This window comes from Ornithorhynchus anatinus, chromosome 1 (assembly GCF_004115215.2).
Source record: "Ornithorhynchus anatinus isolate Pmale09 chromosome 1, mOrnAna1.pri.v4, whole genome shotgun sequence".
Classification (NCBI taxonomy): Eukaryota; Metazoa; Chordata; class Mammalia; order Monotremata; family Ornithorhynchidae; genus Ornithorhynchus; species Ornithorhynchus anatinus.
In genome coordinates, this window is record NC_041728.1 from 184,712,271 (window position 1) to 184,737,293 (window position 25,023).

At 63.5% G+C, this 25,023-nt stretch overlaps 2 protein-coding genes across 3 annotated transcripts in view; one reads left to right on the forward strand and one right to left on the reverse strand.

Moving 5' to 3' along the window:
- The window catches only part of LMLN (leishmanolysin like peptidase), a 28,534-nt gene extending 20,280 nt beyond the window's left edge, over window positions 1-8,254 (forward strand). Inside the window, exons 12-17 of the mRNA XM_029071266.2 lie at window positions 1,827-1,937; window positions 2,050-2,182; window positions 2,638-2,800; window positions 5,419-5,549; window positions 6,314-6,527; window positions 7,123-8,254. Of these exons, the coding sequence (XP_028927099.1) occupies window positions 1,827-1,937; window positions 2,050-2,182; window positions 2,638-2,800; window positions 5,419-5,549; window positions 6,314-6,527; window positions 7,123-7,223 (853 nt within the window). The 3' untranslated portion in view covers window positions 7,224-8,254. The remainder of the gene's footprint in view (window positions 1-1,826; window positions 1,938-2,049; window positions 2,183-2,637; window positions 2,801-5,418; window positions 5,550-6,313; window positions 6,528-7,122) is intronic.
- On the reverse strand, window positions 8,137-24,676 carry LOC114813849 (glycerol-3-phosphate dehydrogenase [NAD(+)], cytoplasmic-like). 2 transcript variants are annotated; one of them, XM_029071230.2, is made up of 8 exons: window positions 24,542-24,676; window positions 21,598-21,775; window positions 18,660-18,800; window positions 17,077-17,215; window positions 13,961-14,073; window positions 13,411-13,644; window positions 12,283-12,389; window positions 8,137-9,387 (listed from the first exon to the last, which is right to left on the reverse strand). In XM_029071230.2, the coding sequence occupies exons 1-8, from the start codon at window positions 24,580-24,582 to the stop codon at window positions 9,291-9,293; spliced, it is 1,050 nt and encodes a 349-aa protein (XP_028927063.1). In that variant the 5' UTR covers window positions 24,583-24,676; the 3' UTR covers window positions 8,137-9,290. The 2 variants fall into 2 exon arrangements, with proteins under 2 accessions (XP_028927063.1, XP_028927057.1); XM_029071224.2 differs by lacking the exon at window positions 24,542-24,676 and adding an exon at window positions 23,462-23,583.
- Window positions 24,677-25,023: the final 347 nt, after the last annotated feature.

Consider the following 25,023-nt stretch of genomic DNA (forward strand, 5'->3'; position numbering starts at 1 on the left):
CCGGTGTTGACCAGTGGGCGAGTCCTTCACTTCTCTGGGCCTCAGTTCTCTCATCTGGTCCAAATGGGGATGAACTGTTGAAGCCTCACGTGGGACGACCCGATGACCGCCGGATCTTCCCCCGGCGCTTACAACGGTGCTCTGCACATAGGAAGCGCTTAACGAATACCAACATTATCATCTGTACGGTGGGGTGGGGTGGGGTGGGGTCCCTCCCTCCCGCCCAGCCAGTGACCCGTGTCCCGTCCGACTGTCCTGGGCCCGCCCTGGGGTTGAGCAGAGGGCTTGGCACAGAGTCAGCACCGGACTGTCCCCCCGCTCTAGACTGTGACCTTGCTGTGGGCAGGGACGGTGTCTGTTTAGAGAAGCAGCGTGGCTCAGTGGAAAGAGCATGGGCTTTGGAGGGCAGAGGTCAATGAGTTCGAATCCCGGCTCTGCCACTTGTCAGCCGTGTGACTGTGGGCGAGTCACTTCACTTCTCTGGGCCTCAGTGACCTCATCTGGAAAATGGGGATGAAGACTGTTAGCTCCACGTGGGACAACCTGAATTCCCCTGAGTCCTCCCCCAGCCGCTTAGAAAGTGCTCGGCACATAGTAAGCGCTTAACAAATACCGACGTTATTGTATCGTAGGCTCCCAAGCGCGTAGTACAGTGAAGCGGCAGCACGGCCCCGTGGCTAGAGCCCCGGCCCGGGAGTCAGAAGGTCCTGGGTTCTAATCCCGGCTCCGCCACTCGTCTGCTGTGTGACTTTGGGCAAGTCACTTCATTTCTCTGGGCCCCGGTTCCCTCATCTGCCGAATGAGGATCGAGACCGTGAGCCCCACGGGGGACAGGGACCAAGACCAACCCGATGGTCTATCTGCCTCGGCACTTAGTACAGTGCCTGGCACGTAGTAAGCGCTTAACAGGTACCATCATCATTCTAATTATTATCACAGTGCCCCGCACCCGGGAAGTGCTCAGTAAATACGATCGAATGAATTGAGTCCGGTCCCCCGTCATTAACTCTTGGGGTCAGACACCATATGCAGAGCACTGTGCTATGTCAGACGATGGGAATTCAGCGCTTACCGCGTGCCAGAGCACTGTGCTATGTCAGACGACGGTATTCCAGCGCTTACCGCGTGCAGAGCACTGTAACTAAGTCAGACGATGGTATCTGTTCAGCACTTACTGTGTGCGGAGCACTGTACTAAATCAGATGATGGTATTTATTGAGCGCTTAGGTGTGCAGAGCACAGTAATGTGGTCAGACAGTGGTATCCTATTCAGCGCTCACTGTGTGCAGAGCACTGTACTACGTCGGGCAGTGGTATCTATTCGGCACTTACTGTGTGGCAGAGCACTGTACTAATCAGATAATGGTATTTACTGAGCGCATTATGGTATGCAGAGCATTGTACTAAGTCAGACAATGGTATTTATTCAGCACTTACTCTGTGGCAGAGCACTGTACTGAGTCAGACGATCGGTATTATATTCGGCGCCTTACTGTGTGCAGAGCACTGTACTAAATCAGATAATGGTATTTATTGAGCGCTTAGGTGTGCGGAGCGCTGTACTGTGTCAGACAGTGGTATTTATTCAGCGCTTACTGTGTGCGGAGCACTGTATTATGTCAGACAGTGGTATTTATTCAGCGCTTACCGTGCGCAGAGCACCGTACTCAGCGCTTGGGAGAGGACACTACGAGATAGCCACATCCCCTGCCCACAACGAGCTGACGGTCCAGAGGGTCCCGGGGGCGGGCGGGCGGGGCGTCCCGGCTGCCCGGCCGGGGCCGTCCTGACGGCGGGTCTCTCCCCGGCCCCGCGGCCGGGCCCAGCTGGTACCGGGCCAACTACAGCATGGCCCAGAGGCTGGACTGGGGCCGCGGGCAAGGTTGCCACTTCGTGACCAAGAGCTGCAAGTTCTGGATCGACCAGCAGAAACAGAGGTGAGGCGCCGGGCCCTCCCCCCCCCCCCCGCCCCCCAGGAGGCCCCTGGGGTCCGGGCGGGCCACCCTCCAACCTCCCTCCAACCCCCCCGACGGCGCCTGTGTGCGGCAGGGGACTGGCGCCCGGCCCGTTCTGCGACGTCCTGCGCGGCGACCCCCTGCAGCTGACCTGCCGGCAGGACCGGACCGCGGTGGCCGTTTGCAACCTGCAGCGTTTCCTGCGGCCACTGCCGCCCGAGTACCAGGTGACCGAGGGCCGCCCGGCAGCCCGGCGGGGGGCGGCGGGGGCAGGCCGGGCCCCGGCAGACGAGGCGGGGCGGGAGCCGAGGAGCGGGGGGGAATGGGCCGTCCCGGCGGGTCCCCCGAGGCCTCGGCGCGTGCTCCGCCGTCCCGCGTCGCGTCCGGGCGATCCACCGGATCCCCCGTCCTCCTCCGGACCCTCCGCGCCCCCCGACTCGGTCGACCCCGCCTGGGCCGCCCCGGGACAGGGCCTCGAGCGGGGCACCTCCCGGATCCCCGGCCCCGTCGCGGTCGGTCGGCGGACCCGTCGACGGACCGAGCGCTTTTCCGAGCGCGGAGCGCCCGGTGTCCCGGGCCCGGGGGGCCCGATCCCCGCCCGCGGGGAGCCCACGGTCTGGAAGGGGCTCCTCCCCGGGGCCCGGGCCGCCCGACGGAGACACCGCCGGCCGTGTCCCCGCAGTACTTCGACGAGCTGAGCGGCGTCCCGGCGGCGGACCTGGCCTACCACGGGGGCTCGGTGGAAAATCGCCGACTACTGCCCGTTCGGTGCCAGGAGTTCAGCTGGCACTCCAGCGGAGAGTTCAGCGCAGCTCCGACTGGCAGGCTGCGCGAGGAACCAGCCGGTCGGAGGCCGTGCGCAGACCAGTCAGGTCGGTCGTTATTACGGGGCCCTTGCTGGCGTGCCGAGCACTGGAGTAATCATAACCGTAATGGTCTTGGGTCAGCACTTCTTATGTGCCAGGCACCATAATAATAATAATAAGAACGAGGGCATCTGTTACGTGCTTGCCGCGTGCACAGCACTGTTCTGAGCGCTGGGTTGCGTCTACATAGCCCCAGCCTGGGGATCAGAAGGACCTGGGTTTAATCAGATACCGTCGTCATTATTCTCGCTTCTAAGAGAAAGCGGCGCGGCTCAGTGGAAAGAGCCCGGGCTTTGGAGTCAGAGGTCGTGGGTTCGGATGCCGGCTCCGCCACTCCGTCCGGCTGGGTGACTTTGGGCAAATCACTTAACTTCTCGGTGCCTCAGCGACCTCATCTGGAAAATGGGGATTAAGACCGTGAGCCCCACGTGGGACGACCCGATTCCCCTGTGTCTACCCCAGCGCTTAGAACGGTGCTCGGCACATAGGAAGCGCTTAACAGATACCAACATTATTATTATTATTATTATTATTAATCCCTGCTCCTCCGCTTGTCTGCTGTGTGACCTCGGCCAAGTCGCGTCACTTCTCTGGGCCTCAGTTCCCTCATCTGTCCAATGGGGATGGAGGCTATGAACGACACAATGGGACGGGGACTGTGTCCGACTTCGATTTGCTTGTATTACGTTCATCCCTCCAGGTCGCATTTATTGAGCCTTACCGTGTGCAGAGCACTGTACTAAGCGCTTGGATTGTACAATTGGGCAACAGATAGAGACAATCCCTGCCCAACGACGGGCTCCCGGTCTAAACGGGGGAGACAGACAACGAAACCAAACAAGTAGTCAGGCATCAGTACCATCAAGATAAATAGAATCACAGATATATACACATCATTAATAAAAGAAATAGGGTGATAAAGAATCGTTTCCACCCCGGCGCTTAGTACAGTGCCTGGCACACAGTAAGCGCTTAACAGATACCGCCGTCGTCATTATTATCATTACGCGCTTGACCGATGTCACCATTAGCATTTTTATCATGAAGCGCTTAACAGATACCATCATCGTTCTTATTATTATTATGCGCTTAACAGATGTCATCATCATGCCTTTAACAGATACCGTCGTCATCATTATTAAGCGCTTAACAGATACCGTCATTAAGTGCTTAACAGATACCATCACTATTAAGCGCCTAGCAGATACCATTATTGTTATTATTTTTAGGCACTTAAATACCATCGTCATTATTATTAAACGCTTAACAAATACCATCATCATCAAGTGTTTAATAAATACCATTATTATCATTACTATCATTTTTAGGCACTTAAATGCCGTCATCATTATTATTAAGCACTTTAGAGATACCGTCACTATTAACTACTCAACAAATACCATGATTATTATTATTATTATTATTATTATTATTATTTTTAGGCGCTTAAATGCCATCATCATTATTATTAAGCGTTTAAACACCATCATCATCATTAAGTGCTTAGCAAATACCATTATTATTATTAAGTGCTTAACAAAGACCCTTATTATTGCGATTGTTATTATTACCCGATCCATCCCTGGGCATCCCGCCCGGCGCGGGAAAGGAGACGGAGCTGCCTGACAGCCCTCTCCCCCACCCCGTATTTTCTCTTTTCTCCTGTTTGAGGGGACCGTCTGCCTCCTCCTCCTCGTCCTTCTCTTCCTCCTCCTCCTCTTCCTCCTCCTCCTCTTCCTCCTCCTCCTCTTCCTCCCCTCCCCCTCCTCCTCCTCCCCTCCACCTCCTCCTCCTCTCCACCTTCTCCTCCTCCTCCTTCCCTCCTCCTCCTCCCCTCCTACATCTCCTCCTCCACCTCCTCCCCTCCTCTTCCCCCCTTCTCCCCCCTCCTCCTTCCCCCTCCTTCTCCTCCTCCCCCCCCTCCTCCTCCCCCTCCTCCTCCCCCTCCTCCTCCCCTCTTCCCCTCCTCCTCTCTCCACCTCCTCTTCCCCCCCCTCTCTCCACCTCCTCCTCCCCCTCCCTGCTCCACCTCCTCCTCCTCCTCCCCCCCTCCTCCCCTCCTCCTCCCCTCCACTTCCTCCTCCTCCCCTCCACCTTCTCCTCCTCCTCCTCCCCTCCTCCTGCCCCCTTCTCCTCCTCCCTCCTTCCCCCTCCTTCTCCTCCTCCTCCCCCTCCTCCTCCCCCCTCCTCCCCCTCCTCCTCCCCTCTTCCCCTCCTCCTCTCTCCACCTCCTCTTCCCCCCCTCCTCTCTCCACCTCCTCCTCCCCCTCTCCTCCTCCTCCCCCTCCTTCTCCTCCTCCTCCTCCCCTCCTCCCCCCCTCCTCCTTCTCTCCACCTCCCCCTACTCCCTTCCTCCTCTCCTTCTCTTCCTCCTCTCCTCCTCTTCTTCCTCCCCTTGTCCTCCTCCTCCCCTCCTCCTCCTCTCCCTCCCCCTCCTCCTTCTCCCCTCCCGCTCTCCTCCTCTTCCTCCTCCCCCTCCTTCTTCTCCTCCCCTCCTCCTCCTCTCCTCCTCTCCTCCTCTCCTCCTCTCCTCATCTCCTCCTGTCCTCCTCTCCTCATCCTCGTCCTCCTCCTCCCCCTCCCGTCCCCGCCTCCAGAGCCGGCCAAGAACCTGGGAGTGGAGAAGTACGGTCCGCGCTCGGCCTGCGTGCTGCAGGAGAGCCCCTTCATCATGGAGCGCTGCGAGCAGAGCCTCAGCTATCCCGACTGGGGCAGCGGCTGCTACCAGGTGGGTCGGGGCGGACACCCCCCCCCCCCGCCCTCGCCGCCCCCCCGCCGGTGGCCCGGGACTCCCAAGGACCCCGGTTCTGATCCCGGCCCCGCCACGCGTCGGCTCTGTGACCTGGGGCGAGTCGCTTTGCTTCTCCGGGCCTCAGTCCCCTCTTCCGTTTAAAAAAAGAAAGGGGGGGATTATTATCGTCAATAGTAATGACGGTACTCGTTAAGCGCTCACTGTGTGCCAAGCACCGTTCCAAGCGCCGGGGTAGATACGAGGTCATCAGGCTGTCCCACGTGGGGCTCACCGTCTTCGTCCCCCATTTTACAGAAGAGGGAACTGAGGCACAGAGCAGCAGCGTGGCTCAGTGGAAAGAGCCCGGGTGAGGGGTCAGAGGTCGTGGGTTCAAATACGCAGCTTGTCAGCTGTGTGACTTTGGGCAAGCCGCTTGCCTTCTCCGGGCCTCGGTTCCCTCATCTGTAAAACGGGGATGAAGACCGGGAGCGCCCCCCCGTGGGACAACCCGATGACCTCGTATCTCCCCCGGCGCTTAGAACGGTGCTTGGCACATAGGGAGCGCCTAAGAGATACCGTCACTGTCATCGTGAATAAAGGGAGCCAGTCGGGGCGAGGCAGAAGGGAGTGGGAGAAGAGGAAAGGAGGGTTCGGTCAGGGAGAGGGGGTGAAGAGGTCACCCTTCGGTCGGATCGGGAGGAGGGCCGGCGGCGGGAGGGGGCATCCGGGGCATCGGGGCTCCGGCCGCCTTCCTCCGCCAGGTGACCTGCTCCCCCCGCGGCTTGGACGTCTGGGTCCGGGACTCGGCCTACCCGTGCAGCCGGGCCGGGCAGGTCCTGCCGGTCAGCACCCGGGCCGACGGCTGGATCCACGGCGGCAGCCTGCTCTGCCCGCCCTGCCGGGACCTGTGCGACCACTGCCCCCCGGAGCGGGAGCCCCCCACCCTCCCCAACGTCACCCGGACCTCCCCGCTGGGTGAGTGGCATCGGGCGGGGGAGCCGGGCCGGGGGCCGACGGTCACCGGTGGGACGCCGGCGGAGGGGCCGGGCGGGGGGCCGAGGAAGAGCGGAACCCCGGGGGCGGCCCGCCGGCACCGGCTCCCGGCCAGCGTCGCCACGGAAGGGCCGCACCCCGGGAGTCGGAAGGACCCGGGTTCTGTGTCCCCTTGGGCCAGTCATTTCACCTCTCCGGGCCTCCGCTCCCTCATCTCTAGAACGGGGATGAAGAGCGCGGGCCCCGTGTGGGACGGGGGCCGGGGCCACCCTGCTTGTCTCTGTGTCTACCCCAACGGTGCTTGGCACCCGGGGAGCGCTTAACGGATACCGTCGTTATTAATGGTTATTGACGCACCAGACCCTAGGAGCATCCGGAGGGCAACGGTTTGGGGGGTGAGGGGGCTCTGCGACGGTGACCCCCTTCGGGCAAGTGGCTCTCGGTGCCCGGTGGCTCCGGAGCCCGCCTCTCCAGCCCGTCCGAGGGGCCTGGGGGGTCCCGGGGGGGCACGGGACGGGGTGGGGCCTCACCCCGTCCGACCTCACCTCTCGGCCCTCCTCTTCTTCCTCTTCCTCAGATCTCTGTTCCCGTTCCTCCAGCCTGGTGGCCACCCTCTGGCTTCTGGTGGCCAACCTCCTCCCGCTGCTGGCCGGCTTCCTGCTGTGCGTGTGGCACTAGCGGGCCCGTGATTCCGACGGCCCCCCTCCGGCAGCCCCTGGCCGACCTCCTCCCTCTGCCGTGCGTGCGGCTCGGCGGGTGGGGGGTGGGTCCAGATGGCAGCGAGACCACCTCAGCCGGTCTCCGGACAGCCCCCCGGGGCCCAGCGGACCGGAGGCCCTCAGACGCGGCGGGCACCGGCTACTACCCCCGGGCTGCCCTCGGGGAGCCCCGGGAGGGCACGGGCACCGCGCCGGTCTACGCCCGGGGAGCCCCGGAGGTCGGGTCGCGGTGCGGGGCGGTTCCGGCCGGGCTCTCCACCCAGTCAGGTTGGGCTCGGGCCCCCATCGACCCCCTAGGGCCTGTCGCAGACGTTGGCCGCGGCGAGGGGTCGCCGCCCGGGCTGGGCAGCGCGAGAAGAGGAGCGGCTCGGTGCTCCCGTCCGGTGCTCCTCCTCTCGGAACGCTGCTGCGGTTCCCCTTTCCCGAGGAGAAGAACTTGGCACCGACGGGTCGGTTTCCCCGGCCGCCACTTTCACCCGGGAGTCGGTTCAGCACGGCCTGGAGCCGGGCGCCGGCCGGGCCGGGGCCGGGCTCACCGACTACCTCAGTTTCCCTTTCCTCTCCCCCACCCCCGACCTTCCCGAGCGGTAGGACCAGGAGTGAAGCTCAGGATCCCGAGACGGGGAAAGCCGACGGACACAAGCCATTTCCGACCCCGGCCGGCCGCACGAGCCCGGAGGGTCACAGAGGCGAGGGGTTCACCGGGGCCTCGGTGGGCGTCCTCCTCGGGGTCCCCCGTGGCCGGGCCGGGGGGGGGGGGGGCACGAGGGACAGCGCGGCTGGTCCGGGGAGCCCGCCCGGCCCGGCCCGCCGGTTGACGGACGGGACGAGCCTCTCCCACCCGTGTTTACATCTCGTAGACGAGACTGAGATTTTTAAGGGCTAATTTGCTTTATTTCCGGAGCAGAAGAAGTCGTTTGGTTTTTAACGTGAGATTCCCGCAGGAGGGACCCAGGGTGACGTACGGTTCAATAAAAACGGACTCGGCCGCGTGCGCGTCTCTTCTCCCCCGCCACGTCGTCGTCGCCGGGCCTCGGGGGGAGGCCGGGCGGCCCACCGGGGAGGTGGGACGCGCTCAGACGGCGGCGACCGAAGCCCCGACGGCCCCCGGAGCCTGCCGGAACCGGGCCCGGAGCGGTCGCCCCCCGCGTCCCCGGCCCCCCTCGGAGACCCCTCGGGAGTCTCAGGACGGGAGGCCCGTTCTCGGGGTCGGGGGGAAGGGGCCGGGGGGCCGGGGGGACCCCCTTCCCTCCCCCAGCGGTCGGAAGGCCATCAGAGGGCCCCGGGGCACGGGCTCTGAGGCCTAGAAAACAGAAAGTTGAGTTCAGGGACTCGGGGGAGCGATGGTGGAGGGGAGAGGGACTCTCAGGCCTCCCCTCCCTCAAACCCCTCCGCACCCGACCCCGCGGCCTCGGCCGGAGGAGTCGGGGGTGTCGCCGGCCCCCCCGCCCCGTTCCCCGCAGGGCGGGCCGGGGCGCGGATGATTGAAACCCACGGATAACCCAGGGCTCCGACGGTAGCCTCGGGTTGGGGCCGGCCCGGATGGCGGGGTTGAGATCCACCCCGCCCCGGGAACGGACGGTCAGTGGGGGGCGGAGGGGGTCGCCGGTCCGTCCCCTCCCCCCCCCCCAGGTTAAAGGCAGCAGAGCCCCATGGCTGAGGCAGCGTCCCCCCCTCCCCCTCCCCAATTTGTGCGTGTGCGGCAGCCCAGCCCGGAGTCGGGACCCGGCGGGCGTTAAGACAGCGGAGACCTCGGGCCGTGGCCGGCGGCTAACTGGGGGGGTCTCGCCCCCGGCCCCCGGCCCCCGGCCCGGGGGCCGTCGGCGAGCCGAAGGCCTCGAACGGATCCCCCCGACGGGAGGCGGGGGCAGGACGGCGGCCGGGGAGGCCCCGGGCCTACCCGACGGGACCGGGGTCCTCCGCCGAGGTCGGGGCGGGGGCCGGGGGCGGGAGGGAAGCAGCTCTGAGACTCGCTCTTAGCCCGGAAAGGGCCTCTGCTGCCTTTATGGGACGGGGGGGGCGGCGGTTACACGTGCTCGGGGTGCTGTTGCAGACACTCAATGAACCGCTGGACTGACTTCCCCTCGTAGCAGATCTGGTAGACGGTGACGAACAGCGGGAACCTGCAGCGGAGGTGACGATCGTGATGCTGTGGTCGAGCACTTACGACTTACCTGCCCCTCGAGAAGCCGCGTGGCTCGGTGGCGAGAGCCCGGCCTTGGGAGATCAGAGATCGTGGATTCGAATCCTGCCTCCGCCTCTTGTCAGCTGGGTGACCGTGGGCAAGTCACTTCTCTGGGCCTCAGTGACCTCATCTGTCAAATGGGGGTGAAGACTGGGAGCCCCACATGGGGCAGCCGGATCACCTTGTATCCTCCCCGGCGCCCAGAACAGTACTTGGCACACAGTAAGCGCCTAACGTGCCATCGTTATCATTATTATTATTACAGACCAGATACCGTACTAAACGATGGGGTGGACGCAAGCCAATGGTGTTGCACCCAGTCCCTGTCCCTTGTGGCTCTCAGTCTCAATCCCCATCTTCCAGATGAGGTCACCGAGGCCCAGAGAAGAAGAAGGATTTTCGTATTTGTTAAGCGCTTACTACGTGCCAAGCACTCTTCTAAGCGCTGGGTACATACAAGGTAAGCGGGTTGTCCCACGCGGGGCTCACGGTCTTAATCCCCACTTTCCAGATGAGGCAACCGAGGCCCGGAGAAGCGAAGTGACCTGTCCAACGTCGCGCGGCGGACAAGTGGCGGAGCCGGGATTAGAACCCACGACCTTAATAATAATAATAATAATAATGTTGGTATTTGTTAAGCGCTTACTATGTGCCGAGCACTGTTCTAAGCGCTGGGGTAGACACAGGGGAATCAAGTTGTCCCACGTGGGGCTCACAATCTTAATCCCCATTTTACAGATGAGGTAACTGAGGCACCGAGAAGTTAAGTGACGTGCCCAAAGTCACACAGCTGACAAGTGGCCGAGCGGGGATTCGAACCCATGACCTCTGACTCCAAAGCCCGTGCTCTTTCCACTGAGCCACGCTGCTTCTCCATCTGACCTTCTGATGCTCAGGCCACTACGCCATGCTGCTCGTCTAAGGAGCGGACGCCCCCGGGCTCCGGGCAGCCGTCCGCCGCCACGGGGGGCGGGGGGGGGGGGGCGGGAATAGGATGGCGGCTGGAGTTGGAATCTGGAATTTCCCCCGTCCACCCCGTCTCCATCTCCGCCTCTCTGTCTCTGTCCTTCTCTCTGTGTCTCCATTGTTCTCTCTCCATCCTGCCTGTTCTCTGCCGCGCTCCCGGCCCGTCTCCGGTCTGTCCCTCTCCCTCGTGATTACTGTTCTGTCTCTGTGGTCCTCTGTCTCTCTGACGATGATGATAACGCCGGTATCTGCTAAGCGCTTACCGTGTGCCAGGCACCGTACTAAACGCTGGGGCGGAGACCGGCCGACCGGGTTGGACGCGGTCCCTGTCCCGCCTGGGGTTCAGTCTCCATCCCCGTTTGACAGATGAGGGAACCGAGGCCCAGAGAAGTGAAGCGACTTGCCCGAGGCCACGCGGCGGGCGGAGCCGGGATTAGAACCCGGGACCTCCTGACTCCCAGGCCCGCCGGAGGGTCTCGGGGAGCGGGGAGACGTGGACTGAACGTTTTCGTCGGAAAACGACGCGGGCGGAGACGGGAGGCGGGGAGGTCGGCCAGCCGGCCGCCGGATGTCCCAGCCCGCGAGCTGGCCGTCGACGGGGAACGTGGCCGTTCTACCGTGCTCTCCCGAGCGCGTAGCGCGGTGGTCTGCACGCAGTAAGCGCTCAGTAAATACCACCGATGGATCGGCGCAGGGGGTCAGGGCGGGATAGGACAAAGGCTCGGATCAGCGTGAGAGCAGTTTGGACAGAGAGGAGAGGGCGGAGAGGAGCGATGTTGTGAAGGTCCAACCAACGGTGTTTTAAATATAATAATAATAATAATGGCATCTGTTAAGCGCTTACTATGTGCCAAGCACTGTACTAAGCACTGGAGATACAAGGTTATCCCACATGAGGCTCCCAGTCTTAATCCCCATTTTACAGATGAGCTGAGGCCCAGAGAATAATAATAATAACGTCGGTATTCGTTAAGCGCGTACTACGTGCCAAGCTCCGTTCTAAGGGCTGGGGGGGATACAAGGTCATCGGGTTGTCCCATGTAGGGCTCACGGTCTTCATCCCCATTTGACAGATGAGGTCACTGAGGCACAGAGAAGTGAAGCGACTTGCCCAAGGTCACACAGCTGCCTAGCGGCGGAGCCGGGACCAGAACCCGTGACCCCTGACTCCCAAGCCGGAGCTCCTTCCACTGAGCCACGCTGCTCCGGTGGTATCTGTCGAGTGCTTACCGTGGGCCGAGCACTGTACTGAGTGCTGGGGAGAGTCCGATACAATAGAGCCGGTGACGTATCCCGCCCACAAAGGGCTTACAGTCTAGAATAAATTAAATTCATCGAGAGCTTGCTAAGTGCAGGGCACTCTACTGAGTGTTTGGGAGAATCCAATTTAACAGACACACAGGAAGCAGCACGGCGTAGTGGGTAGAGCCCGGGTTCTAATCCCGGCTCCGCCACTTGTCGGCTGTGCGGCCTTGGCTAAGTCACTTCGCTTCTCCGGGCCTCAGTTCCCTCACCTGTCAAACGGGGCTGGAGACCGTGAGCCCCACGGGGGACGCGGACTGTGTCCAACCCGATTGGCCCGGATCCACCCCAGCGCTCAGTACAGTGCCCGACACACAGTAGGCGCTTAACGGACGCCGTAATTATTATTACTCCCTGCCCGCAAGGAGCTTGCAGTCTAGAGGGGGAGACATCGCTCTGTCTGGGACCCGGAATTTCGGGAGCCGGTCGGGACCCCCTTGGCGTCACCCACTCCCACCCGGCCCCTTCCCGGCCTCACGGTCAGTGAGGTTTGAAGGAGGGGCTCCGAGGGGGCGCGGAGTCTCCCCCATCCCCTCGCCCCAGGCCGGCGGTGGGGGTCACTCACTTGTCCACCATCTCCTTCTGGGTCAGGACCTTGTACACCTCGGCCGCGGTCTGGGGGCCCTGCAGCTTCTGACCGTTGAGCATCTCCCGTTCCAGCTCCTCGATGGTCTGCGGGGCGGGGGGGGCGGGGGGGGGGGGGGGTAATAATAATGTCGGTATTTAAGCGCTTACTATGTGCAGAGCACCGTTCTGGGGTAGGTACAGGGTCATCAGGTCGTCCCACGTGAGGCTCCCAGTCTTCATCCCCATTTGACGGATGAGGGAACTGAGGCCCAGAGAAGTGAAGCGACCGGGCCACGGTCACACAGCTGCCAAGCGGCGGAGCGGGGATTCGAACCCGTGACCTCTGACTCCCAAGCCCGGGCTCTTTCCACCGAGCCACGCCGCCCTCCCCCATCCCCCGCCGGACTGGGCCCCGTGTCTCCCGGGAAGCGGGCAGGGTGGAGCGGGCCTCGAGACAGGAGTTCTGGAGGCTGCCGGGGAGGGGTGGGTTTCTGGGCAGAACCGAGGGCCGCCGGCCTGACCCCGTGGGTAATGATGACGATTATTGTGATTATTCTGGTATTTGTTCAGCGCTTACTATGGGCCAGCCACTGGATTAAGCGCCGGGGTGGATCCAAGCAATTCGGGCTGGACACGGTCCCTGTCCCGCGAGGAGCTCCCGGCCCCCGTTCCCATTTGACAGACGAGGGAACTGAGGCCCAGGGAAGTGAAGCGACTTGCCCGAGGCCACCCGGCAGACAGGCGGCGGAGCCGGGTTTAGAACCCGTGACCTTCTGACTCCCAAGCCCGGGCTCCAGCCACTACGCCCGGCTCCGAGGGCCACCGGCCCGGCCCCGATGGGCACCGACCCGGCCCCGAAGGCCACCGGTCCAGCTCCGAGGGTCTCCGGCCCGGTCCCGAGGAGCGCCGGCCCGGCTCCGAGGCCCAGCGGCCAAACTCGGAGGGTCTCCGTCCCGGCCCCGCCGGCCACCGGCCCGGCCCCGAGGGTCGCCGGCCCGGCCCCGAAGGCCACCGGTCCGGTTCCGAAGACCACCGACCCGGCCCCGAGAGTCGCCGGCCCATCCCCGAGGGTCCCCGGCCCCCGGCCCCCCGGCCCCTCGCCCTCGGGGCCCGGGGCGCCCCTCACCTTGCCGGAGCGCACGAAGGCCTCGGCCACGCGGCGGTTGCGGCCGCCGTAGCAGGTGGCGATGAGGTCGGCCACGCCGCAGCTCTCCAGGAAGGTGGCGACGGCCACGGGCCCGCGGCAGAACAGCTTGGCGAAGGCCACCATCTCCATGAGCCCCAGCCGGATGACCGCCGCCTTGGTGTTGTCGCCGAAGCCCAGCCCGTCGCAGAAGCCGGCGCCCACCGCCACGACGTTCTGCGCCCGGGAGCGGGGGAGGTCGCGCTGCGGCCGGGCGCCCGGGGAGGAGGCCCGGCTCCTCTCCGCCGCGCTCGCCCCCGCCTCGGCCCACGACCCGGATCGGCGGACCTGGATCTACCCCGGCGCTTGGCACGCGGTAGGGGCTCAACGGGTACCGTGATTGTCGTCGAGGACACGGGGCGCCCTTTGGGCCCCCCCCAGACCTCGGACCCTCTCGGGCGCTCCTCTCGCCCCCGGCCGGGCAGGACGACCTGAGCTCGGGTGGGCCGGGGGGTCGGCGGCGAGCTGAGACCACCTGCCGCCCCCCTCTTACCTTCAGGGCTCCGCAGATCTCCACCGTGTCACAGTCTTCCACCACGGTCACCCGGAAGTTGGGGGTCTGGAAGAGCTCCTTGTAGATCTGCCCGTGTTCCGGGTTCTTACAGCCTGGAGGGGCGGGCGGGACGGGGGGCTTCGGGGCGCCACCCTGGCCCCGGCAGCTCCCCCCGCCCCTCTAGACCGTGAGCTCCTTGTGGGCGGGAAATCTGTCTTTCGTTTAGATGGTCCTCTGCCAAGCGCTTAGTACGGTGCTTTGCACACGGGGAGGCCGGATAGGGGGACATCGGGGCGCCAGCCTCGCCCAGCTCCCCCTACCCCACTGGACTGAGAACTCCTCTAGACCGTGAGCTCACTGTGGGCGGAGAATCTGTCTGTTGTTCTATTGTCCTCTCCCAAGCGCTCAGTACAGTGTTTTGCACGCAGTCAACGCTCGATAAATACGACCGAACGAACGAGCTAGCAGGGGGACCGGCTGGGTCAGGGAGGGGGACGGCCAACTGTCTTCAGGACTGATCACATTTGGTGACCCCGGAAGGGTCAAGCTTGTTCTCCATTGAGAGGATTTTTTTTTTTTTAATGGTACTGGTTAAGCTCTTATCTACCAATGAGTCAATCCATCAGTGGCATTTACCGAGCAATAATAATGTTGGTATCTGTTAAGCGCCTACTATGTGCCGAGCACCGTTCTAAGCGCCGGGGTAGACACAGGGGAATCGGGTCGTCCCCCGTGGGGCTCACGGTCTTCATCCCCATTTTACAGATGAGGTCACTGAGGCACAGAGAAGTGAAGTGACTCGCCCAAAGTCACCCAGCCGACAGGTGGCCGAGCCGGGATTCGAACCCGTGAACTCTGACTCCAAAGCCCGTGCTCTTTCCACCGAGCCACGCTGAGCACTTACTAGGTATCGAGCCCTGTACTAAGCGCTGGGGTAGATACAAGCTAAGCAAGTTGGATTGAGTCCCTGTCCCACGCGGGGCTCGAAGTCTTAATCCCCATCTTCCGGATGAAGGAACCGAGGCCCGGAGGAGTCGAGTGACTCGCCAAGGTCACCCCGCGGACAAGTGGCGGAGCCGGGATTAGAACCCAGGTCCTCCGACTCCCAGGCCCGGGCTCTCCCGCGCTAGGCGGGATCACGGGGGTGGCTGAGGACCTCTGATCTGGAAGTCATCTCGGAAAGAGCCCGGGCTTGGGAGTCAGAGGTCATGGGTTCGAATTCTGGCTCTGCCGCAGGTCAGCTGTGTGACCTCGGGCAAGTCACTTCACTTCTCTGCGCCTCCGTTCCCTCATCCGTAAAATGGGGATTGAGTGTGAGCCCCACGTGGGACAACCCGATGACCCCGTATCCCCCGCAGCGCTTAGAACAGTGCTCTGCACGTAGTAAGCGCTCAAGAAATACCAACATTATTATTAATCCCCAGCCTCCGGGCGACTGTTGCGGCCCACCGCCGGGCAGACCACCCCCAGCCCTCCCGGCCAAGCCCTCTGCCGAGGGCCGGACCAGCCGGGCGGGATCACGGTGCGGGGAGACGGTGGGTGAGGGGGGAGGGACCCCCAGGAGGCCTTAAAAGAGGGATTGAGACCGTGACCCCCTCAAGGGGCAGGGACTGTGTCCCCTCCTCGCCCTCTCCTGCCATTCCCGCCCCGGTCCCAGCCTCGGGGGTGAGGCCTCGCCTGGCACAATGCGGGGACGGGGCAGGGCACCGGAGGGGAAGCCCCCGCCGGCCTGAATCGGCTCCTTTTCCCCCGCCACCCCCGGTGAGGCCGTGGGCATCGCGGGCCCTGCCTCTCGCCGGGGCCCTGCCTCTCGACGGGGCTGCGGGCCCGGTGATAATTATAATAATAGTGTTGGAATTTGTTAAGCGCTTACTATGTGCAGGGCACTGTTCTAAGCGCTGGGGGAGATACAGGGTCATGAGGTCGTCCCACGTGAGGCTCACAGTTAATCCCCCTTTGACAGATGAGGTCACTGAGGCCCCGAGAAGTGAAGTGACTCGCCCACCGTCACGCAGCTGACAAGGGGCCGAGCCGGGATTCCACCCCATGACCTCCGACTCCCAAGCCCGGGCTCTTGCCACCGAGCCACGCTGCTTCTCTAAGGGCAGACAGTCCCGCACGGTCAAAGTTCGGCCGCTCCCCTCCCGGGCCCGGGCCAGCCGGGGTCGGGGGCGTCGGGCCGGGGCCCCCGGGGCCCTCGGGGGACCCGGGGTTGGGTGGGTGGCGGGGGCTTTGTCCAACCGCGAGCGTGTTAAGCCAAGCACCCGTCCTCTCCGGTCTGGACGACGGCATCGGTCTCCTGGCTGACCTCCCTGCCTCCTGCCTCTCCCCGCCCCGGTCCACAGTCCGCTCCTCTGCCCGAATCATTTTTCTAGCGCAAGGTTCGGTCCACCTCTCCCCACTCCTCAAGACCTTCCAGGGGTCGCCCGTCCACCTCCGCCTCACACAGAAACCCCTCGCCGGCGGCTTTTCAGCCGTCCATCGGGTCGCCCCCTCCTACCTCACCTCGCTACTCTGCTACTTCACCCCAGCCCGCACCCTCCGCTCCTCCCATGCCGGCTCTCTCACCGTACTTCGATCCCGTCCGTCTGGCCGCCGACCTTCTCACCCACATCCCGCCTCTGGCCCGGAAGGCCCTCCCTCCTCGGATCCTACGGACGGTGACTCTCCGCTCCTTCGAACCCTTATTCAAGGCCCATCTCCTCCAGGAAGCCTTCCCTGACTGCGCCCTCCTCTCCTCTCCTCCCTTCCGCGTCGCCCCGACTCGCTCCCTTTCTCCGTCCCCCCTCCCGGCCCCACGTCACTCCCGTCCGTCTCCCTCGTTTATTTCCTTCTATTCGTCAGCAGCTCATGACGGGCAGGGAATGTGTCCTCTTTCTGTTGTATTATACGCTCCCTAGCGCTTCGTACGGTGCTCGGCACACAGTAAGCGCGCTCAATAAACCCGACCGACTCCAACAAGCCTCCCCCTGCCCCCCAGGGGGGCCCGGGACGCCCGCCTCCTCCCTTGGCGAACCCGTGCAGCGCTGGGTCGGTCTGACCTGACTGCACCGGGTCTTTCCCAGCGACTCCGGCGCTTAGCACGGTGCTGGGCGCGGGTCCGGGGGGTGTCTCACCGATGGTCGTCTCGCAGAACTTCTCCTCGGCCACCTCGTTGGCGATGTTGGCGCCCATGAGCACGCTCACCTCGATGCTCAGCTTCTCGCGGATCAGGTCCGAGATGAGCTTCAGGCCCCCGGGACCCTCGTCCACCCCCTGACCGGAGGCGACCGTGAGCGGGCGAGGGGGCGGCCGGGCCGGCCCGGGGATGGGGGGCCGCCGGACCCCTGGGGCCCCCGGACGGGTCAGAGGGGCTGCCCTCCGCACCGATACGCAACCGCCAATGCGGCCCGGAGGGGATGATGATGATGATAAAAATAATAAATAACGACGGTATCTGTTAAGCGCTTACTACGTGCCAGGCACTGTTCTAAGTGCCGGGGGAGATACGAGCCGATCGGGCCGGACACAATCCCTGTCCTACGTGGGACTCACGGTCTCAATCCTCCCCATTTTACAGATAACTGAGGCGCAGAGAATCAAATTAATAATAATCGTGATATCTGTTAAGCGCTTACCATGTGCCAGGCACTGTACTAAGCGCTGGGGTGGATACAAGCAAATGGAGTTGGACACAGTCCCTGTCCTCCGTGGGGCTCACAGTCTCCATCCGCATTCTGCAGAGGAGGGAAGTGAGGCCCAGAGAAGTGAAGCGGCTTGCCCAAGGTCCTACAGCGGACAAGCGGCAGAGATGGGATTGGAACCCATAAATGTTGGTATCTGTTAAGCGCTTACTATGTGCAGAGCACTGTTCTAAGCGCTGGGGGAGGTACGGGGTCATCGGGTTGCCCCACCTGAGGCTCACAGTTGATCCCCATTTGACAGATGAGGTCACTGAGGCCCAGAGAGTTGAAGTGACTCGCCCACAGTCACACAGCTGACAGGTGGCAGAGCTGGGATTCGAACCCATGACCTCTGACTCCCAAGCCCGGGCTCTGTCCACTACAAGGGCTGGGGATGACCGGTAGGAGTAAGAAAGGGTGATGGGCTGAGGCGGGGGGGGGGGAACGATAGAGGTTTAGCGGAGCGTGTTGTTCTAAGAGAGTGGCAGGGGATCGTGGGAGAGGCAGGGAGAGCCGGGAGGTTAAAGGAGGGCTGGGTGGGGGGTGACGGGGGGCAGGGGGCAAGGGGCCGGGGTCGATGGGAAGCAGGGGGTGATGGGGGGCAGGGGCGAGGGGGTTGGGGGTGATGGGAGGCTGGGGATGATGGAGGGCAGAGGGCAAGAGGGCTGGGGGTGATGGGAGCCAGAGGGTGAGGGGGGCAGGGGCCGAGGGGGCTGGGGGTGATGGGGGGCGGGGGTGATGGGAGGCAGGGGATGATGGAAGGTGGGGGGCAGGGGGCAAGGGGGTTGAGGGTGATGGGGGCAGGGGGCAAGGGGGTTGGGGGTGATGGGAGGCAGGGGTTGATGGGGGGCAGGGGGCAAGGGGGTTGGGGGTGATGGGAGGCTGGGAATGATGGAGGGTAGGGGGCAAGGGGGCTGGGCGTGATGGGAGGCAGGGGGTGATGGGGGGGCAGGGGCAAGGGGTTTGGGGGTGACGGGAGGCTGGGGGTGACGGGAGGCAGGGGGTGATGGGGGGCAGGGGGCAGGAGCGGGGCATACCTTGATGAGGGAGATGCCAAAGGCCCCGGGTTTGAGGTGGCCCACCATCTGGGCGCAGGTGGGCGCGATGAACTGATGGGGCAGGACGAAGACCAGGACGTCGGCCTCCTCCACGGCGGCCACCACGTCCGGCACGGCCACCTGGGCGGGCACAGGGGACACCGCCCCGGGTCAGAGGGCGGGCGCGGCCGGCAAGGCCACCCGGGCCCGGCTCAGGGGAGGCCAGGGCCAAACGTGGCTACGGCGCGGCGCGGCGCGGCGCGGCTCAGTGGCAAGAGCCCGGGCCGGGGAGTCCCAGGCCGCGGGTTCTCGTCCCGGCTCCGCCACCTGCCAGCCGGGTGACTTGGGGCCAGTCCCTTCACTTCTCTGGGCCTCAGTGCCCTCATCTGGAAAATGGGGATGAAGACCGGGAGCCCCACAGGGGACAACCCGATGACCTTGTATCTACCCCAGCGCTAAAGTGCTTGGCATATAGTGAGCACTTAACAGATATCAACATTATTAGTAGTAGTGGTAGTACATCTGGCACACACATCCTGGGTGGGGAGAGGTAGGACCGGCTCGGGTCAGAGAGGTTCGTCACAACGGTAACCATTATTATTAAGAATAATAATGTGTGAGCACTTACTAAGTGCATGTAAGTATAGATCTGTCTATATCTGTTTATCTATAATAATGTGCAGAGCACTGTTCTAAGCACTGGAGGAGATACAGGGGAATGAGGTTGTCCGACGTGAGGCTCCCAGTCTTCATCCCCATTTTCCAGATGAGGTCACCGAGGCCCAGAGGAGTGAAGTGACTCGCCCCCAGTCACCCAGCTGACAGGCGGCAGAGCCGGGATTCGAACCAAGAAGCAACATGGCCCAGTGGCTAGAGCCCGGGCCTGGGAACGGAGGCCCAGAGAAGTGAAGTGACTTCTCCGAAGTCACACGGAAGACAAGCGGTGGAGGCGGGATTAGAACCTGTGACCTTCTGACGCCCAGGCTCGCGCTCTAACCACTAGGCTGTGCTGAATGAATGAATGAATGAATGAATGAATGGATCCTGGGAAGTGGGGGAGGGTAGAGGGAGGGGGCTCCCGGCCAGAGACCAGAGTGGGGTGTACGCTGTGCTTCAACAGTGGGGGAGGATGGGGGTTCGAAGTAGGGTGGCTTAATGGGTAGAGCCCGGCCCCGGGAGTCAGAAGGACCTGGGTTCTCATCCCGGTTCCGCCGCTGGTCTGCTGTGTGACCTTGGGCAACTCGCTTCACTTCTCTGGGCCTCAGTTCCCTCATCTGGAAAATGGGGATGAATAATAAGAATAACAATGTGGGTATTTGTTAAGCGCTTACTATGTGGGGAGCACTGTCCCAACGCTGGGGGAGATACGGGGTCATCGGGTTGTCCCGTGTGTCAACCCCGTTTTCCAGATGAGTTCACTGAGGCCCAGAGAAGTGAAGCGACTCGCCCACAGTCACCCAGCTGCCCAGGGGGCCGAGCCGGGACTCGAACCCATGACCTCGGACTCCCAAGCCCGGGCTCTTTCCACTGAGCCACGCTGCTCCCCCTGAAGACTGGGAGCCCCAGGGGACGGGGACTGTGTCCAAGCTGATTAGCTGGCACCTGCCCCAGCGCTTAGTACAGTGCCGGGCACATAGTAAGCGCTTAACAAATGCCCTCATCATCATTATTATGGAGGGGAGAGGCTGGCATGGAGGGAAGATTCTGGAAAGTGGAGCTGGGAGGGCTTCTAGGTGCAAAAACTCTCTTTTACGGGGGGCTAATAATAACTGTGATATCTGTTCAACACCTACTAGGTGCCAAGCACTGTATTACCACACTAATAATAATAATTATGGCATTTATTAAGCACTTACTACACGCTGTTCTAAGCACTGGGGCAGACACGGGGTCATCAGACTGACCCACGTGGGGCTCCCGGTCTTCATCCCCATCTGGCAGAGGAGGCCACTGAGGCACCGCGAAGTGGAGCGACTTGCCCGAAGTCACCCGGCAGACGAGCGGCGGGGCCGGCATTCGAACCCACGACCTCCGACGGCCAAGCCCGGGCTCTCGCCACCGAGCCACCCTGCTTCTCTAAGCACCGAGGTGGGGCCAGAACCATCAGGCTCCACCCGGCCCCTTTCCCACACGGGGTTCAAGAGTCTAAGCGGGAGGGAGAACGGGGATCCAATCCCCATTTTCCAGACGCGGAAACGGAGGCCCAGAGGTGGGCAGCGATCCGCCCCAGGTCACACAGCAGGCCGGGGATCGGAACCCGGGTCCCGGAAGATGCGGACGGCGCAGGAAAGGAGTCGGGCCGGCCCCTTATCGGCGCTCGCGTGGCGGGCGGCGATGGAGCGATCGATCCCTGACCCCGGGGGGGCCCCGCTCGCCCGGCGACGCCGAAGGTGATGACGACGGCAACCGAGGTGACTCAACCTCTTCCCGGCAACGGCGGGGACCCAAGCCCCGCTGGTGGTTTCCAGGTGCCCGGCGCCCACCCGGCCGCAGGAGCATCAGACCCGTGAGCGGGAGGGTATTTGCTAAGCCCTTACTATGTGGCAGGCACTGTACTAAGCGCTGCGGTGGAGAGAGGCAAATGGGGTTGGACGCGGTCCCCGGCCCACCTGGGGCTCACGGTCTTCGACCCGTGAAAAGCCGCGTGGGGCACAGTGGCAAGAAACCCGGGTCGGGGTGACGGAGGCCGTGGGTTCCCGGCTCCGCCACCGATCCGCCGTGTGACTGTGATCCCCGGCGCTTAGCACCCAGGAAGCGCTTAACCAACACCGACGTTATTATTAACAAACGCTATCGTCATTAGTATCATCAGTGACCGGCCCAAGGTCACGCAGCGGGCCGAGGCCGGGTCGGGTACAGGGCGACGAGCCGGGGGCGGCCCCGGGCCCTCCCCTTGGCCGGCCGGGGCGTGGGCCGGCCGTGGGCCGGGCGGACTCACCACGTTGGGAGGCAGCTTGTGGCCCGGCAGGTACTTGACGTTCTCGTGGTCCTGGTTGATGATGTCGCTCAGCTTGCGGCCTCCCACCGTCTCCTCGAAGACCCACAGCCGCACGGCCGGCGAGAAGCGGCCCGAATGGCACACGTTGCGCCCGACGATTTTGGAGATGGCGGAGCCCCTGGGGAGAGGGAGGGGATTCTATTTAGTCGCCATCGGTTTTTACGAGATGTTCTTCCCCTCGACGCTGTCTAGTGCCATCGTTCTCGTCTGTCCGTCTCCCCCGATTAGACCGTAAGCCCGTCAAACGGCAGGGACCGTCTCTATCTGTTGCCGACTTGTTCACTCCAAGCGCTTAGTACACTGCTCTGCACATAGTAAGCGCTCAATAAATACTATTGAATGAATGAATGAATGAATGAATGAATGAATGAATGAATGAATGACCCGGGGAGAGAGGCGGGGGGTGACGTCTCCCCTCCGTCCGCGGCCCCCTCGGTCGGGAGACCCCCACGGCGTCCCGGGGCTCGGCCCGGAGGAGACCCCCCCCCCCAGTCCCCACCCCCCGACACACACACACACACACACACACACACACACTCAATCGTATTTACGGAACGCTTACTGCGTGCAGGGCCCCGCGGCGGTAATAACTGTAATAACTGTGCTATCCGTTCAGCGCTTACTATGTGCGGGGCACTGTACTAAGAGCTGTGGCGGAGAAGGGTAAGGATAATTAGTAAGATAGTCCCGTTAAGACGGTGAGCCCGCCGTCGGGCGGGGACGGTCTCTCTCTGTTGCCGAACTGTCCATTCCCAGCGCTTCGTACAGTGCTCTGGGCGTAGTAAGCGCTCGATAAATACTAGCGAATGAAGGGATCATAACGGTAGTGAAGCGCTTACTAGGTGCCAAGCACCGTCCTAAGCGCTGAGGGAGATAGAAGGTCATCAGGTTGTCCGTCCCCCGCGGGGCTCCCGGTCCGCGCCTCAGTGGCCAGAGCCCGGGCTTGGGAGTCAGAGGTCACGGGTTCGACTGCCGGCTCTGCCACCTGTCAGCTGGGTGACCGCGGGCGAGTCACTTCACTTCTCCGGGCCTCAGTGACCTCATCTGGAAAACGGGGATTGGAAAACTGGGAGCCTCACGCGGGACGACCTGACTACCCTGTATCTCCCCCAGCGCTTAGAACGAGTAAGCGCTTAACAAAGACCAACGGGATTATCCCCATTTTCCAGATGAGGGAACTGAGGCCCGGAGAAGCGAAGGGACTTGCCCCAGGTCACACAGGGATAAGCGGCAGAACCGGGATTAGAACCCAAGCCCGGCCTCTGGCCACTAAACCGCGCTGTTTTTCAGCTCGAATTGGACCGGATCCGAGCCGGTGGCGCGGGGACCCGGTCCCCGTCTCACGTGGGGCTCACCGTCTCACTCCCCGTTTTACGGAAGAGGGAACGGAGGCCCAGAGGCGCGGAGCGACCCGCCCAAGGTCACCCAGCAGACAAGGGGAGGAGCCGGGATTGGAACCCACGACCTTCTGACTCCCAGGCCCGGGCTCGGTCCGCTAGGCCAATTCTGGGCCCCGGCCCCCGACCCACTCGGACATAACGCCATCTGCTCACGTCGCGTCCACCCCGACTGGCACGCGGTGAATACCGAACAAAGTCCGGTTCACGGTCCCGGTCGCCCACCCCGACGCACCCGCAAGGCCCGCGCCGGTCGACGCGTGACCGCCTACCTCTAGACTGTAATCTCCCCCCGGGTAGGGAATTTGTCTGTTGTAGCGTCGTCGTCCCCCCGCCCCCCCGGAGCGCTCGGTCCAGCGCCCCGCACCCGGTGAGCGCTCGGTAAGTACCACCGAGCGAATGCATACCCAAAGACGGGGTGCGGACCAGCTGGCCTGAGCGGAGGCCCACGTGTACCCGCAGGAGCGGCGCGGCTCGGTGGAAAAAGAGGCCGGGCTTGGGAGTCCGAGGTCATGGGTTCGAATCCCGCCTCTGCCACTTGCCAGCTGGGTGACCTCGGCCGAGTCACTTCCCTTCTCCGGGCCTCAGTGACCTCATCTGTCAAATGGGGATGAAGACCGGGACCCCCACGGGGGACCCCCCGATGACCCCCGTATCTCCCCCGGCGCTTAGACCAGTGCTCGGCACATAGGAAGCGCTTAACAAATACCCGCATTATTATTATTATTATTATTATTATTAGGCTGCGGGGTCTGCGGGTCCGGGGTCAGCACCGCGGGCACGGAGAGCTCCCTTCCCCCTTCCTCCGGCCGCCGGGACGGAAGATGGGTCCCTGCCCCGCTCCTCCTCCTCCTCCTCCTTCCCGGGACGGTGGGGATGGGACAGGGGATGGGGGAGACGCCCCGGGCCGTCCCCAACACCCCCTTCAACCCCCCGGGGCGGGGGGGGGGGCGCCGTCTCCAAAAATCCCGGCCTCCTAAGCCCGTCGATTAGACCGTGCCCCCGTCACAGGGCAGGGACCGTCTCTCTCTGTTACCCATTTGTCCCTTCCAAGCGCTCAGCCCGGTGCTCTGCCCCGAGTAAGCGCGCACTAAATACGATGGAATGAATAAAGAGAACCGGAGGCGCCTCCCGAGATCCCGGGGCTCCCCCCGCTCCCCGGGCCGCCTCCAAATAACCCGGGGTGGCTCAGAAGAACGGGGGGAGAGGGGGAGCGCCACAGAAGCGTCTACACAAGTCGCCGGGCCGTCCCCCCCAATGCCGAGGTGGCGGAAAAGACAGGTGCATCTGCCAGACCGCCGGGCGCGGGAGGTCTAGGCCATCACCGGGCTGGCACAGAAATTTTAAAAAACGGGGTTGCTGTCAAGTCGTCACCTCCCCCCCCCCCCCCCCGCCCCACGCCCCCCAAGATCCGAGGTGTCCGCAAAGAGGTCCGGCGGAATCGGGGAGACGGGGCGGGGAGGTGGGGGCAAAGCCCCGGAGCTCACCAGTTCCCCGAGCCGACGATGCAGACCCCGAGGCCGGGCATGGCGGCGGCGGCGGGGGGTCCGGGCGGGGGTCCGGGCGCGGAGAGGCGGCGGACGATCCGCACCGCCAACGCCGACAGCAGCAGCTCGGCCGGGGCCGCGGCCCCCGGGCTCCCCGCGGGCCGGAGGCCGGGGGCGGGGCCGGGGGCGGGGCCGGGGCCCGGCCCGAGCCCTCGGCCAATCGGAGGGCGCCGCCCCAGCCCGGCTCCGCCCCTCGCCGGAGGCGCCGGGCCTAAGGACCAATGGGAGAGGGGGATGCAAATGAGACGGGGACGGGGAACCCGCCGAAAGGGCCGGGGTCCGTCTGAGCCGGCGGCCGATCGGAGGGCGCCGCCCCCGGGCCTGCGGACCAATGGGAGAGGGGGATGCAAATGAGCGGGGGATAGGGAACCTGCCGAAAGAGGGGGGGGGGGGGGCCTGTCCGAGCCGGCGGCCAGTCGGAG

Coding starts and splice junctions, on each gene's coding strand:
- LOC114813849 (XM_029071224.2), bottom strand. CDS start 23,568: ATGACCTCGGACTCCCAAGCCCGGCCTCTTTTTCCACCGAGCCGCGCC. Junction 18,801..21,597: donor ACAAGCTGCCTCCCAACGTG/GTGAGTCCGCCC, acceptor GTGCCCGCCCAG/GTGGCCGTGCCGGACGTGGT. Junction 17,216..18,659: donor TTGGCATCTCCCTCATCAAG/GTATGCCCCGCT, acceptor GCCTCCGGTCAG/GGGGTGGACGAGGGTCCCGG.